The 17,829-nt window shown below is 42.9% G+C and overlaps 1 protein-coding gene across 3 annotated transcripts in view; it reads right to left on the bottom strand.

The window, feature by feature from the left end:
- NOL4L (nucleolar protein 4 like) overlaps nt 1-17,829 on the bottom strand; it is a 414,548-nt gene that overhangs the window by 236,296 nt on the left and 160,423 nt on the right. For all 3 annotated transcript variants that reach the window (XM_086932663.1, XM_086932661.1, XM_086932662.1), the window contains exons 3-4: nt 13,970-14,081; nt 12,285-12,394 (exon numbers count right to left, since the gene is read on the bottom strand). In XM_086932663.1, the coding sequence (XP_086788789.1) occupies nt 12,285-12,394; nt 13,970-14,081 (222 nt within the window). The remainder of the gene's footprint in view (nt 1-12,284; nt 12,395-13,969; nt 14,082-17,829) is intronic.

Below are 17,829 nucleotides of genomic sequence, written 5' to 3'. Positions count from 1 at the left end.
AATGTATCCACAGTGATGTCATACTACAAACAAGTCCTAGTAAACCATCAACTATGACGTCATTCTTTAACCCGTTCGATGCTCATGACGGAACCCAGCCGTCATGAGCCACGGGTGGGCTGCGTGCATGACGTCCGGGTTCCGTCATGACCACGCCCACGATTGGAAAGTCCAGCACCGGGCTGGAATTCCTGCCGTAGCCAAGGCGTTAACCACTACCTAATTCACAGCACAATAGCCTCATTAAGTATTCATAACGTCAATTGGTACAACCGGTACAACCCATTTGGGTATCCGCAATGATGTGGTATAACAATCCATATACCCAACTGCCCCATTACCACCGTACAAAACACCTCCATCCAGTTACTGATTTTGGATTGTATTCTATAAAGATGTTTTATTAAAGTGTGGTCATATCTGGAACTGACGTCCACAGCCCTGTACAATAGGCTACAATCCATAAATTAAATCATATATAAGAGTGGCCCTGCTTCCGAGAAGGCCTAAAAAAATCCATTACGTTTATGGGAAAACAGTGAGAAGTTACACATGGATCTTACAAGTTTGTCCTACCTATAATCTTCTAGGACCTCAAACATACTATGTAAAATGCCTTTTCTCTCGGATTTACTTTACTTCTGAAATATGCAATACTGAATATACAGCTACCTGCGTATTTGTTTTTGTGTGAAAATCTTACCTCGGGCGCTGTATTGAGATAAATCCAGCAGTGCTGTGTATTTCTGTAACGCGACATCCTGAGGTTGGATGCCATATGTAGTTCCTATAAGGCTTCTGTACAAGTAACAATACCACATACGTTGTGGTACAACCTGTAATGTGTACAATTAAATATTTAACTTCTGTTTAAATCGGATACAGTAGTGGCTGCTACTTAACGGAGGTCGCGAGGCGGGGGGTTTAAGCGGAGGGGGGGAATAAAAAATAAAATTACTTACCTGGGTGCTGCCGCCTGTCCTCCATGATCTCCTCCGTGCCTCAACAGGAAGCACACAGTCTCCCAGAATCCCCTGGCTAATCACGATGCTGCCTTACAGCAGCGTGGGGATTGGTCTGAGCACCGTGGTTCGGCGCTCAGATGGGTACATGGAGGCAGTGCATGTTCCCCACTAGGTTGTGTCATGCAGCCTGATGGGTAACACGCAAAGTGCGCAGGACGGTTTGGCCAGCTCAAGAAGGCAGGCCAAACCATCCTGCGCACTTTAGAGTGTGCTGAACACTCCTCCCCCTGGCCCCTGCTCTGGCCAGCCCAGCCCCACCGCCCCAAACCTAAGCAGGAATGAAAACAAAAATAATAATAACATTAGCTATTATCATTTAAGTTTTCCTTTTTAAACTGCTCGCAGAGCAGAGGGTCGAGGCTCCTCCGCCTTAGCGGAAGAGCTGCCGCTGATCAGATAATTATTGCAACTAGGTGTACTTTTCAACAAACACCAAATCTCATACCATCCCATGTTTCACCATTCATCATGGTAAGTGCTGTACTGTACATATATGGATGGTTTCACACACCTCCTGGGATAGGGAGAAAGCCCTGAGACAACCATGTAAGGGGTGCTGAAGAGCACCTTGTGCTTTTTTGAGCCACTGTCATTATATTCATTTCATAGAGTGGAGAGTGGAGAAGTGTGGCTCAATGCTTAGAGCGGCAGACCTTGATGCAGAACGCTGGCCAGGGACCAGGGTTCGATTCCCGCCTCGGCGGGTTTCGGGCTTAAATTCCTCTGACCGGATATTCTCGCCTCAGTGCCGATTCTAAGCATGGGTCCCACGCTGCAACTCTGGGCAATAGCTTGCTTAGTCTCCACAAAGGCCCCCTGATACACAAGGGATGCCTGGTTTCACCATGGGATGCCCAGGAGTGGACACCCCACAAGGAAAAGCCAGGAGGGGTTCCCTTGTGGTAGGAGTACAAGCGCCGGGATGCCTCCGGGTCACTGTTCGCGCTATACAAATACGCCACATTTACATTCACATTTACATAGAACGTACACAGATAGAAAACCACAGTAATTTAGAACATGAGGTCAGCGTACCTAATGATGTGTTTAATAATAAATATCTATTTCTCACTCTAAAGCTGAAATTCCACTCAGGACAAACCAGCATTTTCTGATGGTAAGGCTGAGTCTCCATGGAGGCCCATACATGTAGGAGAATAACACACCCTGGCAGATCAGGAAAAAATCGCTTGCTTTGGATGGGTGTTTTTCTTACCCACAATGCTTTAGCCCCCCCCCTCCTCCCCACCCCCACACACACAGCATAGAACAGAGTTTCTTTTATTACAATATCCTGGGAATGTTTTTGAATCATCTGCTATGACTCTGTCAGTGGAGCTTCTGTATTAGCGGTGTGTCATCAACATAGGCGCCATATTCGTAGCCAAATGAGACAAAGAGTGGAGCAAGTAGCACCACATTAGAAACGTGACAGAGAGAACCCCTAAGGGACGCCACAGAAGAAGACTAAAAACTGACATAGAAGACAATGATCTGCCATCTGAAAGTCCCCAGACAGAAACCAACTCATCTAGAGGAGTTAGCCAGTTCCAGAGACAAGAGAGTGTGGAATTCAGGAAGGGAGCAAATACCTGGCCATTTCCCATCAGGTGACATAAGGCGCAAGCCAGCAGAAGAAAACTGTTATCACCAATACAAGGAGGGGATGGACACCATAGACCTGAAGATCATAGAGACCCCCAGACTTGAAATGAACAACCCTCAAGGATTGTGGGCACCAGCACATCTGCAGACATTTCTTACTCTCTTTTTCTATGGATTCTCCATATAAGTGGCTGCAACATGCTCACAGTGACATGGCACGACCAACACCAGCCAATAACACACAGCAGCAAAACATCAGCTGCACAGGCCACACTCCACTCTCACCTTTTCAATCAGGACACAATGACTCCTTAGTAGTGGCCTATCCCTCACTCCTTTCACGCCGCTTTATGACAAGGAGCAGCAATGCATAAAATGATCAGAGTACAATTCTGTTCACCAGGCATGACACTCACATTGCCATTGGCCTCTCTACAAACATGTTGGCCAAGCATGCCATCCATCAGCAAGAGCTTGGTATGTTATCAGAGGTTAACTTCTCAAATAAAACTACAATGCGATTCAATACACCCTGTCCCAGGTGGTACAAAAGAACATCATAATAGATCAGGTCACGCATAGCTAGATAACTAATCGGGTCAATGTACATGATGTCCTGCAGTCCACTGCCATGCGCGGGACACCCAATAATGAACAGAAGATAGATTGGTTGGGAATATTCCTGTCCAGGATACATTCTCAAAGTCCTGCAGATGTACCACAGCTGCCCGCGTTCCAAGGATAACTGGGAAACACCAGGTTATGAACAGCACATAAATATGTTAGATCAAGAGAAAATAGTAAAAAGAAGGTTCTCATTAGATAAAGAGATTACTGCGGCATGTTTGACATTGGATGGGCCCACTCCCCACTCTGAATTCTGAGTGGATCAAAGTTTGTAAAAAGAGAAAATTGAACAAGGATAGGCCTTTCAAAATTGTGGGAAGGCAGAAGTCTCTAGGTTAGCTGGCACACCAAGTTTTGCTCAGAAAAGTTTAAATATGTGTAAAGGAATGGAAGAAGGTTAAAAAGTGAAGGCTGTAATGCACGCTGTATCTCACACTTTCTGGGCTGAGTAAGCCATACTTGCAGTAACAAAGGATAGCAACAATAATGGATAAAACATACACTCTGACTACATTAAATTCACCACATCTATGTCCACTTACATAGACACCATTACCACTACATACAGTATGTGTTCATCTCCCTATTGCTACATTGGCTATGCCACATGAGTAAGTGTTAGCGGTGGTTAAGTGCTATGGAAAGCGCTAATATTAGAGCTAGGATTATGGCATAAGTATCTCTTTAAATTCAGAGATAGGTTTAGGGATATGGTAACGGGTAGGCTTCCAGTTAGGGTTAGAGTAAGCTGTAGGTTTACTCTTCAGTTTTTTGTTGCGTTTAGGGTTAGCCTTGGTGTTTAGCTGTAGGAATGGGTTCAGTGCTAGGTTGGAGGTTAGTGTTAAGGTTGGGTTCAGATTGGGGAGACACCAGGTCAGGATGTAAGTGAGTATCAATGTTAGTGTTAGGACACGTTTTAGGTTGTGTTTAGGGCTAGGTTTAGCAGTAGGAGTCAAGGTCATGACTAAGATTATCATAAGGAGTAGTGTTAAAAATGTTGATAGAGTGATTTATGTAGTGACACATACCTAGTTGACGCAGTGATAACTTGTTGAAGAGACTTCGGTTTAATGGCAGCTAGATGTAATGGTATTTTATATAGTAACATGCAAACACTGAAATGGCATTAAATGAAATGACAAGAATGAATGAAAAGGACGAGTTTTTAACATAGACTCTTAGATAGAATCTCTGTAAGTGATTTGGCACAAGGATTACCAATGTCTTCATCTATCCTATATAGTTCACGAGAAATAATGGGGCCTGTAGACATACTCTATCAGTAGTAAGTAGAACTAATTTGAGCTTTTTAAGTTTCAATCATTTTAATTGAAGTTTTTAAAATAAACAACATAATCCGGCTGTCAGATTCAATTTGATATTAGAGAATTAATATTTATCCTCCTCCCAGAACAAACCGACTCCCACATATTACCTGGGTAGCATTTTTTTAAAATCAGATAATGCGTCATCAGCATCCTCTGTGGACATCCATTCAATCTTTCTTCATCTCACATGGAGCACTACCAGTCTCCAGGGACGTCGCGCAGTTGTAGTGTTGGGCCAGAAAATGGAGCACATATTGCCATATTTTCTGAAACTATTAAATGTTCCCTTAAAAGCAATGCTAATTTGTCCACACTCAATAGAGTACATATCTTCAGAAGCCACATGTTACAGCCAGGCGCCTCTGCTCTACCGACAACGTAAGGATGGCATGCTTTGCTGTAATAGAAAGTAATTTGTCTTCCCCTTAGTTGTATGTAATGGTTTATGCTTTCTGAGGGTCCTGCAAGAGTACAACCAATGGACATTTGGCAAAGTCGGCCTCTGTGATAAAACATAGTCCATCCAGCACTTCCTTACAATATCTTGCCAATTTTGGACATGAACACAGAAGATTTGTGAGTTTACCTTCATTATCACAGCCTCGCCAACATTTGATAGATCTCTTCTCATCAACATAATGTGAATGGACAGGACTATAGTGTCACCTATAAACTATATCACATAATATGTCCTTACTAAATGTCCTTCTGTGTGTGTGGTGGGGGGGGGGAGGGAGGGTAAGGATATCATTTTATCCCTGTAGGACATGTTCCCAATATTTTCCCTCTTGGGTAGTGAGGAGCGATCAGGCATTAGTTAACCCCATGCGCGCTACGCGTTTTCCCGCTGTGCGCTAAGTTTTTAAAAAACCCGCGGTTCATGACACTCTCAGCTCGTCATGAGCGTACGACAGGCGTAACTCATAACGAGCTGAGTTCGTCATGAGCGTCGAAGGGGTTAAGAAAAATTGGCAAATCTGAAGCAAAAGAGAAAGGAAAGTACTCAGGGGAATGCATGAAAGATCAGTGATACTTGCTCTACAACAATTTGAACTGACAAAGTTCTTCCTCCGGTTAGCTGGCCTAACATATTGCAGTTTTTGCTAGAGGAACCCCAGGAACCGATGCTGGCGTCAAAGACATCTCACCGATCCTGCTCGATATACGAGATTGGTTGAGGCTCAATGACAAACCTGCTTATCTCATGAAACATGCACTTTTATGTCGCCAATGCTGCACCCATGGATGCAGAAGAGAGAATCAGCAGAGATACCATTTCTTGGTTTGTGAATGCCTCAAACATAAATATCCGTATGGATGAAGTATTACTATATCCAAAGCACAGGACATTTCACAAGAGAAATGAAGAACTACTCAGCAACACCGTGCCTTAGACAAGAGAACACTGACAGATGAGCTGTCAAAGATTTTGACAAAGATACACATAATATGAAAGGAAGGGATACCGCACACCACACACCTCCTGGACATGCTGATCCTAGCACCATACACAGATGGGCTCTCTTTCAACGTGTTTGCAGTCCGGTAATGGTTCAGCGCATTAATACATTACTTTTTAATTATAAAGTGAGCTAGGTTATGGGAGGTTTATGGAAATCTCTCAGCCATGAGCGATTTTTTCAGTTAAGTGTAGTATCCTGCATATTATACTGCAAGGTGTTTTACCAGCCCTGCTCTGCCAGTGCCTGTGCTCTGACTCATTAGAATGTTGGAGTCTGATGATGCCTCAGAATGTTGGGACTGAGTGAGGCAGTGACAGTTGGTCATGGGCTGAGCAGCTGACAGGCAGCTCCTGGTGGGGCTCTGATCTACCACTTATCTACATGATGTCCTGTACCTTACAACTTGTTATCTTCATGAATAAAACTATCTTGAAATACTACCTTCCTGAGTGGACCTTCTTCACTACATATTTTGGCGACGAGGATGGGATCCGAACCCACGCGTGCAAAGCACAATGGATTAGCATTCCATTGCCTTAACCACAGCCCCTGCCAATATGCTAATTTAGAGCTCAGCCTCAGGCAGGAACTACTTTACATGTGGACATGCTTCTTCTGAAAGAGCAGAATGCTTTCTCTCACAGGGAAGTTAGCCATGTCTTAAGTGGGCTGACTCGTGTATGCTGTAGTGGATGGAAGAAAAATGGGAATGACACAAGAACAGACCAATGGCTAAAGAGGGCTGACTGAAAGCCTCTGTAAGTGTATTATACATACCATTTTATTAAAATCAAAAGGTCTTGAATAACGCTAGACCTAACAAATGTTGTATGCATACATGATGTGCATACAGGAGAGCAGCCCAGGGCAGAGAAAACGTGCACCATTACTGTTGGTTGTTAATCCTATAACACAACGTCTACATTTGCATTAGTTTATTTGTGCCGAGTCATTGTATTTACAATGTGCAAGCTCCGATGGGACTGATCGAGCTTCAAGCGCTTACAAACAAAACCATATAACATGATGGCACATTATTTTTCATTGCTGACATAATGTGTTTAGGAATTTTGAGCACACATTTTTAGGGGTTCAATTGTCATTTAACTTGTGTATACCACACACTTTTCACTTCCCTACATAGGGAGAACTTAGGTCTTATTTTCAGGTATTAAAACACTATATTTTACACCCTACATAGGGATGGGTATGGGTTATAGCCCCATTTGCCCATATACGTGCCTACACAGGCTATTCACGGTTTTCACCCTCACAAAGGGCACAGTTACATACTGTCTTTACCCTCACACAGGGATGGGAATGGGTTATAGTCCCATTTGCCCATATACATTTGCCTACATAGGTTACAATTTTTACCCTACAAAGGGATGGGAATGGGTTATAGCCCCATTTGCCCATATACATTTGCCTACATATGTTTACAATTTTACCCTATAAAGGGATGGGAATGGGTTATAGCCCCATTTGCCCATATACATTTGCCTACTTAGGTAACATACAAATTTTAGCCTTACAAGGGCACTGTAGCTAGGGTCACTGCCCTTTCTACTTTTACACGAGTATCCTCACACAGGGAACAGTGTTATGGGTTACAGTCCCATGTATATTTACATTTTACCCTCACATAGGGCTTATTATGGGTCACAGTCCCATTTACATTTTACCCTCACACAGGGCTTATTATGGGTAATAGTCCCATTTACATCTTACCCACACACAGGGCTTATTATGGGTAACAGTCCCATTTACATTTTCACCCTCACACAGGGCTTATTATGGGTTACAGTCCCATTTACATTTAAATGTTTACCCTTACACAGGGCGTATGATGGGTCATAGTCCCATTTGAATTTTCACCCTCACACAGGGTGTGTTATGGGTTACATTCCCATTTACATTTACATGGTCACCCTACATTGGGCTTCACATGGGTTTCAGTCCCATTTACAATGCTCCTCACATTCTTGCAGAGGAGTAGAGGGCGGTCATGGTTGTAGTCCCTCTGACTGTATTGTCTATTTACATTTTGTAATTTTGCTGTTTTAAATAACGCAATACTACATTTACGTCGTATTTATTATGTTTATTGGAAACAGAGGGAAGTTGTAGTCATACTGTATGTATCTACTTTGCCTTTTCTCTGTTTTTCTATTCGTCCAGCTTTCCTCGTGGTGTCATTCTCTTTGTCATCCCTGGTTTCTGGATCTACACTTCTTGTTGTCGTCTTTTATCTCCAGCCTTCTTTTGTTCCTCTTTTGATTCTTTTCTTTCCTGTTCTGGAGGAAACCTGTTACCCCACTTTCCTGTGTCTGTGTGTAGGCTGGTGTTCATTCTCCGTTGTGCCTTGTACTTTCTTCCCTTCCTGCCTGCCTGGCCAGTTGGTGCGTTTGGGGATTGGTCCTGGTGCGTGTGAGTTCTTCTGCTTCATGTTGTTTCCTTTTTCTGATTACTCGTTTTTCCCTCATCTTTTCTATGTCTGTGAGTCGGTTTTATCTCTATCGGTTTCGCTTTACTCTTCTCTTCCTCCTCCTCATTTTCTTCCACCCGTCTCTTCACGCTGCTTTGCTTACACCTTTCTTTGTCGTTGTTTCTGTTTCCTCTGCTATTCTTCCTTGTTATCTCTTCCTTGGTTCTATTTCGCTAGTTGTTATTCACATAGTGGTTTAATGCTTCTGTTTGAACGAAAGGGGATATGTAGTATCCTGCATATTATACTGCAAGGTGTTTTACCAGCCCTGCTCTGCCAGTGCCTGTGCTCTGACTCATTAGAATGTTGGAGTCTGATGATGCCTCAGAATGTTGGGACTGAGTGAGGCAGTGACAGTTGGTCATGGGCTGAGCAGCTGACAGGCAGCTCCTGGTGGGGCTCTGATCTACCACTTATCTACATGATGTCCTGTACCTTACAACTTGTTATCTTCATGAATAAAACTATCTTGAAATACTACCTTCCTGAGTGGACCTTCTTCACTACATTAAGCTTATCCAAAAGTGTTATTCTGTTAATTAGCACCACTGATACTCGTCATTGAAGGAAACTTCGACAAGAAATAATTTTATAGAAAGTTGTGTTGTTAGATTCTGCTGCAGATGTGGCATAATGATTACGACTGAGTCATATGATTTGTGTAGACCAAGGTATCCTGGTAGCCTAAGACCGGCCACACTCCTGTTGGTCTGACTTCACCTAATGTCAAGCGACTAAGGCAGTTGAAAGGTAAATACGCAAAGTTAGAATACTTCACATGTACTCGAGTCCAATCATAGCCATCTCTATATTGTGCTATGAGGCATTGAAAAGAACAGTGCCCCCACACCCCTTGCCTGTTAACCTCAGTTGGACAATAATCATTCCCTGGGTACTGCTGCCCTTCGGAAAGTTCTCTCATGCACTGGAAATGTTAAGTTTCACTAAATTTAAAATAAGGTGAAGAGAGAAGATGAGATGTAATTGTTAGATTTGGTTTTGACAAATCCCTAGATTCAGAAATATCTAAAAAAACCAGGAAAAAGTATGGAAGAATTACATTTATATCGTTAACGCAAGTCTGAAAGTTTCCTCGGCTTTCACTATCTTTGCATTGGACAGCAGAAGTTAATACAAAGGTATGTCTAAGGCTTTTCTTAGGCCATAGCCTTTCCTGCAGGTTCAGGAGAGCCAACCCAACAGGACAGGGAGTGGGAGTGTATCTGCCTGAGGGTGATGCTGATGTGTGAACCTCCTCTCGGAAACACTGAACAGACTCTTGAGGCTCCCTGTCCCTAATGTCCTCAGAGGGGGAGGCGGAAGCCTAATGAGAGAGTAATCCATATGTATTTGGAAAGGACAGGGACACTCAGAAGGGAGCCTGGCTGTGTCTCGTTGAGAAGCAATTCACACAGACATTCCAGAGAACAACTTTAGGAATTTGGGGGCAGATGTATCAAAGCCATTTTCAGTCGCAAGCGCTGCGATTCGCAAAAAAGCAGAATTTGCGACTAAAAATTAGCAAAACTGTATGTATGATGGAAATCGCTTAGCAAAATTAAGGAATCGCAAAATTTGGGATTCCTTAATTTTGCGTAAGCAGTTAAGAAATCGCAAATGGCGATTTCTTAAATGCTATGCATCAAGCATTCAATGTTTGCGATTTCTCCTTAAGAAATCGCAAATTACCACCAACTTCAAGTTGGTGGTAATTTGTGATTTCTTTCACAAATGCACTTTTTGGCATTTGTGAAGGTGCCATCTGGCGCACATACATGCCCTTAGGGCAAATGGCGCACACATGTTAATTTCAGGGGTGCATCAGGGTGCCCTTATGACCCCCTTGCACCCTTGAAATTATTCTCAATTTGCGATTCTCAAATTGCGAATCGCAAATTGAGAATAACTTCCCATTCATTCCTATGGGCCTCCTGGCCCATAGAAATGAATGGGAAATTGAATTGCGATTCGCAATTTGCAAATCACAATTAAGGAATTTTAAGAAATCGCAAAAAAATTGCGAATTTCTACATACATCCCTATTTGCAAATCTCAAATAGCTATTTCTAAAAAAATCGCTATTTTAGATTCGCAAATCAGGATGTTGATACTGTGGCCTAAAATGTGTTTAGAGAGCATGGACCGTCATGGAGAATGTCATGTGAAGCCTTGAAACCGGTGGTCTACCCTGTGAATATACCCACTGCCAGGTTGGCATTGCTCGCAGCACTACAAAACAAAGCACTATGATGCGGCCAGTACTGACTTTTTTCTTTACTTTCAGCCATGCTGCACATCAGCCGCGTTGCTGTACAACATGGCTAAGACACATTGAGAATGCCAATAGCTCTGGCATACGCGAGACTTATTGGCTTTGGCAATGCTTGTTGCCATTACTGTAATTTGGGCTGGTTAAAGACTCCACACCTGGCACGTTCTATTGCGATTAATACAGACTGCATTAGCCACAATACCAAAGGCCAGGTAGGGTTGCTTCTGGGAGACAGATCACCTCTGTTAGTAAGGTAGGCAACCACAACCTACAACAGTAAACACAATAGCTGAGTCTGATGGATTAATGTAAAAGACTGCTGGACAACATCGAGGTCAGTATGCCTATCAAGTAAAACCATAATCTACTACAGCGTTCTCCAAAGTTGGTCTTGGAGGGTCGGATCCATGCCAGATTTATAAGATAATTACATTTATCTAAATGGGGATATGCTGGACCGACTTTGGAGAACCCTGCTCAGCTAGATGTGCTGACACCGTGGATTCTGACCACTGTTTGCAAAAGAATGAGTCAGAATCAAAGAAGCCAGAGGAAACATTGAAATAAAGTACATTATAAAGGTTATAGGGGACGTGCCACGGGGACCCAGAAAAGGCCATTGGAGGATCCATGAGATTGAAGGCGGGACTAAAATTTCAGAAAGACTCTGATTGAGCACAAATAACCTTCAACAAGTGAATGCTCCTATTTCCATTTAGGTCAACCCGTCTCTGTGGATACGCTAATAAGGAAATATTGCTCTGCACAGCCAGCTAACAGTTGGTAAGTACAAAAGAAGAACAGATGTGTCCATGTACACTGATCACCCTGCTAACTTTCTCTAATGTCTTTCTTGTGATGCAACCATGCTGTACTGCACTCTTGCAATACCTCACACGCAAGTATATGATCCTTTTTGAAATAAGACTTTGAAAAAACAGATTTTCCTACCTGAAATCAGACTGATCCCTTCTACTGCATCATTCAAACAAGAAACTGAATACAATAGTTGTCAAGCTCAGACTAAGCAACGCTTCGCATTGCTTGCGTCTAGGCTCGACCTAAAAAGAAGTGAAATCATTTATTATGAACAAATTGCTACCCTAATTGCATGATTCTGGACTCTAGTTCCTCCCATATGTATATATTTTGCCTTGTTGAATTTATGATTTTGGTTTTTTTTGTCACTTGAGGTTACTTTCCGCAATTTGCTGTTTTTCACAGTTAGTACCTCTTTTTCTTACATGTTACTTACTTTGCCTCACCTGTAAAGAGCTCTGATACCCGCTTGGGTCATGTTCGCGCTATATAAAAAATAAATACATTTGTAACTCTCTGCCGAACAAAGCAATGAATTGTGCCTCAAACATTCTAAAACCAGGCGGTTTACAAGTTGATGACCATGAACTACAGCAAAGCGTGGCAACATACTGGCAGCGATCCCCAAAGAGGGAAATAGCAGAAAAATGCACCCACCTGGTCCTGAGAGCTCATAACCTGCAATTTCATGTGCTTCAAGTATGTGGCAGTCAACGGCATGTTATAGTCGATGACCCCGGAGTCCAGCGACGAAGGAGACTCAATTTCTGAGATACACAAGACAGAAAAAGAGCAAAGACCTGGTCAGATTCCAGTTGGATGAACTGATGCTTTAAGAGTGCACCAAACTCTAACAAACTAAATACAAATCCAGTGGAAATCGAGTGACATAAGGTACACAATGGAAGGAAACTAGATTCCCCCTAAAGATCTTGTATTTTATCAAGGTATTGTTATGCGCAACACCTGAGACTTATTGTAAGCCCTCAGTGCTATACTTGATTTTTTAACTGTATTTGCGTGTTGAAGAAATTTAACTGGCACAATACAAACTTCAGTGTCTCTGTTCGTTTTCTGAGGTTTTCAAGTGGGTAACTTTGGTATGGGTTAAATGTGTTGGAATGAAAGCGCTCCACAGATTAAATCTATGAAGGAGTGGTTCCTTTATAGTGCTACTCTGTTGTGAAAGGGGCTTCCTTGCATGTCTGCCGTCCTCTTGTGTGTAACATCTGAGGGAAGTTACTGTAGTTTACAATGGAGTCTGAATTTGCCACCCAAATAAACTGAAAGGCATACTCATAATATGGAATTTTTACTGCTATTAAATTAATTCCGAAATGACCCCTGCTGGAAGGAGGTCTGTCAGATTGGCCATAGTCCATGTCAGTTTCAGGGTAAACAACCTTTACAACGAAACTTTTACAATGCACTACCATTACGACGCAACTTTTACAACGCAAACCATTACAACACATTGCACTGGGGGGGGCTCTAGGATAGGGAATAGGTTTAATGTACTATCCATTACCTTCCCTACTATCCACGGGGACTGGAGTTGGAATAGTAAATTAAACTATTCACTATCCAGCGCCCCAAAGCACTATGCGTTGTAAAGGCATGTGTTGTAAAAACCGCGTTGTAAAGGCATGCGTGGTAAAAGCATGCGTTGTAACGTCATACATCCCAGTTTCAGTGTCATTCCCTATGTCGTAAGGGTGAAAGAACTGGCGAATAAAGTTGAGATGTGCACAAATACAGCTACCATTCTGGAACATGTCAGCTTACAGAGGCTCGACCAGATGTAGATTCGTCTGTCTGTGCTTAAAATTCACAAGACTCCAAACTGCTTCACCAGAGAAACAGACACATGGCCACAGGGGACAACATTCTTCTGGACCAATTCTTTTCTCTCTGATACATGTAATGGGATGGAAGTTCAAACCACTGAAAACACCATTATACTGATTGCATCCATGCGGGAAACACTGGCCTGTCCTCAGATTCATTCAGCTGAACTACTGTCTTACTTTGTGCAGCATGTTAGGATATACCTGCTGTTAAAGAAGAGTAGGTCTGGTATCCCCATTTAAAAACTTTATATTTTCCATCTTAGGTTCTGAATTCCTAGATTGTTCACTCTCCCTGTTAACCTTTGTCCAGCCATGCTAGGACGTGATTCCTCTCTGCTGGATATATGTGTACAAATGTCATGTATATATGGATATAAAAATGTATTATCTTAAGATACACATTTTCACATCTATTGACTTATCTGCATGATTTGATTAGGTCAACAATCCTTCATTACCCTCTGCCACCCATCCAAATTGCACTGCTCTTACCTTTAGGTTCCAGTCCATTGGCATTAAAGTGCATTCTCTTCTGGCATTCTGTACAGCTCATTAGAAACCTGGTCACAGCCTCTCTTGGCAGGAATGCATATGTTTCTGCAATCTAGGAATACAAATAAAGCATAAGTCGAAGAATTATTTAGTGAAAATGTAATCACAATGTTCAGTGCTCCAATTGTTTCTATCTAGCAACCAGTGAAGTTGTTCTGATCTATGCAGCAAGAGGGCAAATAAAATAAAGCAACCTTACAACTTGAAAGGTATATATATATATACACACAGCCATCCTTTGAGCACACACATTGAGGGTAACACCTTGTTCAGATCCGGTGTAGGCTTTCCAGCTAGTGTCCAGCACATTATGTTCACAGGATGCTTGGAGAGTATCCCAGGATACAGATCTGTACAATGCCCTTAAGTGGACATAAGAGTAAAATGTTTCCAAAAGCAGCCAGTGTCCATTAAAGGGACAGGTGCTATTTTTTATGTTTCCCCTTGGGACTGCAAATACCTGCTGTCCCTTGCAAGCCGCCATCTCGGCTTCTGATGCCAATCATAGGGGGTTGCAAATTGTGGCCTGCCTATTTAATATGTATGTTAGTTTGTCTTGTGATACCCTGCGAATAGACCATGTCCAGTGCCAAATATTAGAGCATAGGTCGCATCATAAATTGTAAACCAGTCGGTGTGTAAATGACACATCCCTGGGTTGGGTGTATGTAGAGACCATCAGCCCCTTGGTTACTTGCAGCTGTGGTTCTCGACTGATCACATGCTCTGTTGAACTTTTTGTCTCATCAGTCTAAAATTCCCATACAGGTGGCAAGGAATATCTAATAAATATTCAATAAATCTATGAAACACATTAATTGCTTTGAAAAATAACTGACCATTAATTGTGGTTATTCGCGGTAAAGATCTTCCATATATAGAATGCTTTATGGAACAGAATTCATTGTGAGGCTTGAAGCACTGGCCAAAGGCATTTGCATTTATTTAGCGAGCAGAATATCATCTGTGTGTGCACCAAGTTATGTGTACTGGCTTTCGGCCAGACAGCTTTATTTGTGGCACTTCATGAAAGGCAATTCTTTGGGGGTTTAAAATCAAAGTAATAGGCAGTTGGGTTGGTGGCACCCACCTGTGAGATGAGAATTGGGGTTCTGTATTGCGCCCTCAGTTATGTTACTATGACGGTCCATCAAAGGTCATTCAACTCTGTTACGTGTTAATGTATAAATGTGCCCAGAGACCGCAGATATGATTCAATGTGGGGCATGTCAGGCGTACTGCATTGTTTAGTTTTGGACCACCTAGCCACGAGTCCCGGCGAGCAGATAGTTTGACGATAGGTGAGACGTGGTAGTATGGGCTCAAAAGGCTGACTTTGAAATCCCTTGTCTACTATGCATCTTACCAGGTTAGCATGGGTATTCAAGTATATTACAAAGCAAAGCCTATCAGCTAGTGCCTTGGTAGGAACTTTATGGTCCACATGTAAAGTGGAGACTGTCCTGCCAAGGTGATAAACAGAGAGGTTTCCTTCTCTAGTTTTGAGCTAGTTTCAGGGGAGGGCGGCTCCTCTGTTATTGCGGAGAAGCGTCACCCCACTGAAAAATAAAATGGTAATGAAACCACTTTATTATCATTTTATTTTTCCCTACACCCAGCCGAGGTTAGGGTGGGGCGGGCCATCCTGCTGAGCATCACAGTCAGGGAGGAGTGTCTGGGCACTTGTAAGTGCGCATGTCTGTTTGGCCAGCCGTCTCAGGGCGGCCAAACAGACAAGCGCACTCATTTTTCTCTAACCTAACTGTGTTGTACAGCTGGGTTGAAGAAAATCCCCAGGCTCCCTGGGCCTGAGAAAGCATCAAGTCAGCCCGCTCAATCACAGCGCTGCTCTCTTGCTGATGTTACCTGCGTGAGAGCAGCGCTTTGATTGCCTCCTGAAAACCTGTGAAGCGTGACCAGCATCGGAAGGGGATCACATAGGTGGCGGCCGCGTGAGCAGGTTAATTAAAAAAATATCTATTTTCCCCTCACCCCATCTTCAATTCCCCATCCCCCCTGCATTGCCCCATCCCAAAATTGGAGCCGCCATCCATGGCTAGTTTACTCGGCAGTTTTTCTGCTTTGCAGACATGCCCTAAGGGTGACAAAGTGCTTTACATAAATGTTACCAGTAAACAAATGCAGGTGCAAGAAAAACAAGCATTATTGTATTCTTATCTATCTGTATGGTTGAACCGGCTAACCCAAAACTATTTGATTGTTGGAGAAAGGAAGGACCTATATCATTGTGTGTGTATTTTGACATCAAGAGTTATAACTTAAACAAGCATTGGAAATGCAATAGGTCTCGCATTAGGAAAGTTTGAGCAATTGGTATTGTAAAGGACACTTTTTTTATTTATGTGTTGGTTTTGAAAATAGCAAAAGTAATAGCTTTGTCAGTTACAATGTCAATAGTTTTAACTTTCGCAAATGTGACACCTATAGCATTTGTAATGCAATGTGTGTTGTCTTTACGTGACTTAGATGTATTGATATTGCAAATAACAATGGCTTTTAATTCTGTAAATAATTAATACTTAAATAAAACTGCCTCTGGGGCTGGCACACTCGTGGAGTATGCATGCATGGCAGCCTCTAGGAAAGACAGTAAACCGCTGAAGGGCACGCAGAAATGCTGTGTGTATGCACGTTGTTCCAGTTACACTCTCTAGTAGCGTTCTTTACAGTATTACGTAAAATAAACATTACCCCAGAAACTCTTTAAGAATCTCACTCTGAAAAAGTACTATCTATTTAAAAGGTCGGCACTGGCCTTTCACTAGACTAGAAGGTATACATGGATCATCTTGTTGCGTTTTCTGTGCACAATGCTGGGCAGTATTTGGGCAATATCAAATAGCATATTGACTATTTTCCACACTTATTTTGGCTGGATTCCCTGAGAAGCAAGAGTATGACCGTTTCTGGCCTCTTCGTTTACCGGTGACACACGAGTCCTTGACGTGCATGGAAGCTGCTTTGGGTGCTGCCCTCTGAACTTTGCGTGCCCTGAAGCCAGGCTCATCCACTCAAGAACTCGTGCGCCTCAGCAATGCTAAATTACACTCGTGTCTGGGAAGGCGACACCCGTGAGTCTGGGGAGCAAGAGGAGTCATTTAAGGGTAAACATTAACCAGATATGTTGCCATTTCTGTTTCAAGGTTGCATCAACAGAATTAGAGGTTACTCCGACCGAATTTGTGAAAAAAGCCATACACGCGACCTTTAACAAACACCCATATTATGTATTCTTTATTTATTTATTTTTTAAAACGAGTTTGGGCACATGATGGTTTTCAGTTTGATGACAATTAAGGTCTGGTCATCCAGAGCACTCCGTTTACTCCACAGACTTCATGGGGGTATGGATGGCAAACTGATTTGAGGTTAATTACCCACTTTTGCAGCAGTCACGTGTCTGCTTGCTGTGGGGGAGGGGCATAGGCAGGGAGGCATTGCCACTCTCAGTCAGCCTCGCTAAAGCCTGAGCGGAAAGACTCACCGGGCGGATGAAACTAGGACGCTCGCAGTAGCAGGCACGCAGCAGGCTTCTATTCCGGTGAGACTTTGAGGGGTGACTTGGGGGGCGGGGACGGGTTTCGCTCTTGAGTGGTGTTGCTAACGTAGGCGGGTCACACTGCAGTATTTGGCAGTACTCCGTAGCATTACGTTTCTGCTACTGCTGTGATAGCATGCAGGAAGAGGTCAGGTGTTCAGATTGTCAGGGTAACGTAAGCTGCATCCAGCCCTTTGCCGATTGGGCGAGTTGTTCTCCTTGCTAGAGGGACGGCTACTCA

The sequence above is a fragment of the Lissotriton vulgaris genome, chromosome 7 (assembly GCF_964263255.1).
Source record: "Lissotriton vulgaris chromosome 7, aLisVul1.2, whole genome shotgun sequence".
In the NCBI taxonomy this organism is placed as follows: Eukaryota; Metazoa; Chordata; class Amphibia; order Caudata; family Salamandridae; genus Lissotriton; species Lissotriton vulgaris.
This window is presented reverse-complemented; position numbering and strand designations above follow the sequence as displayed.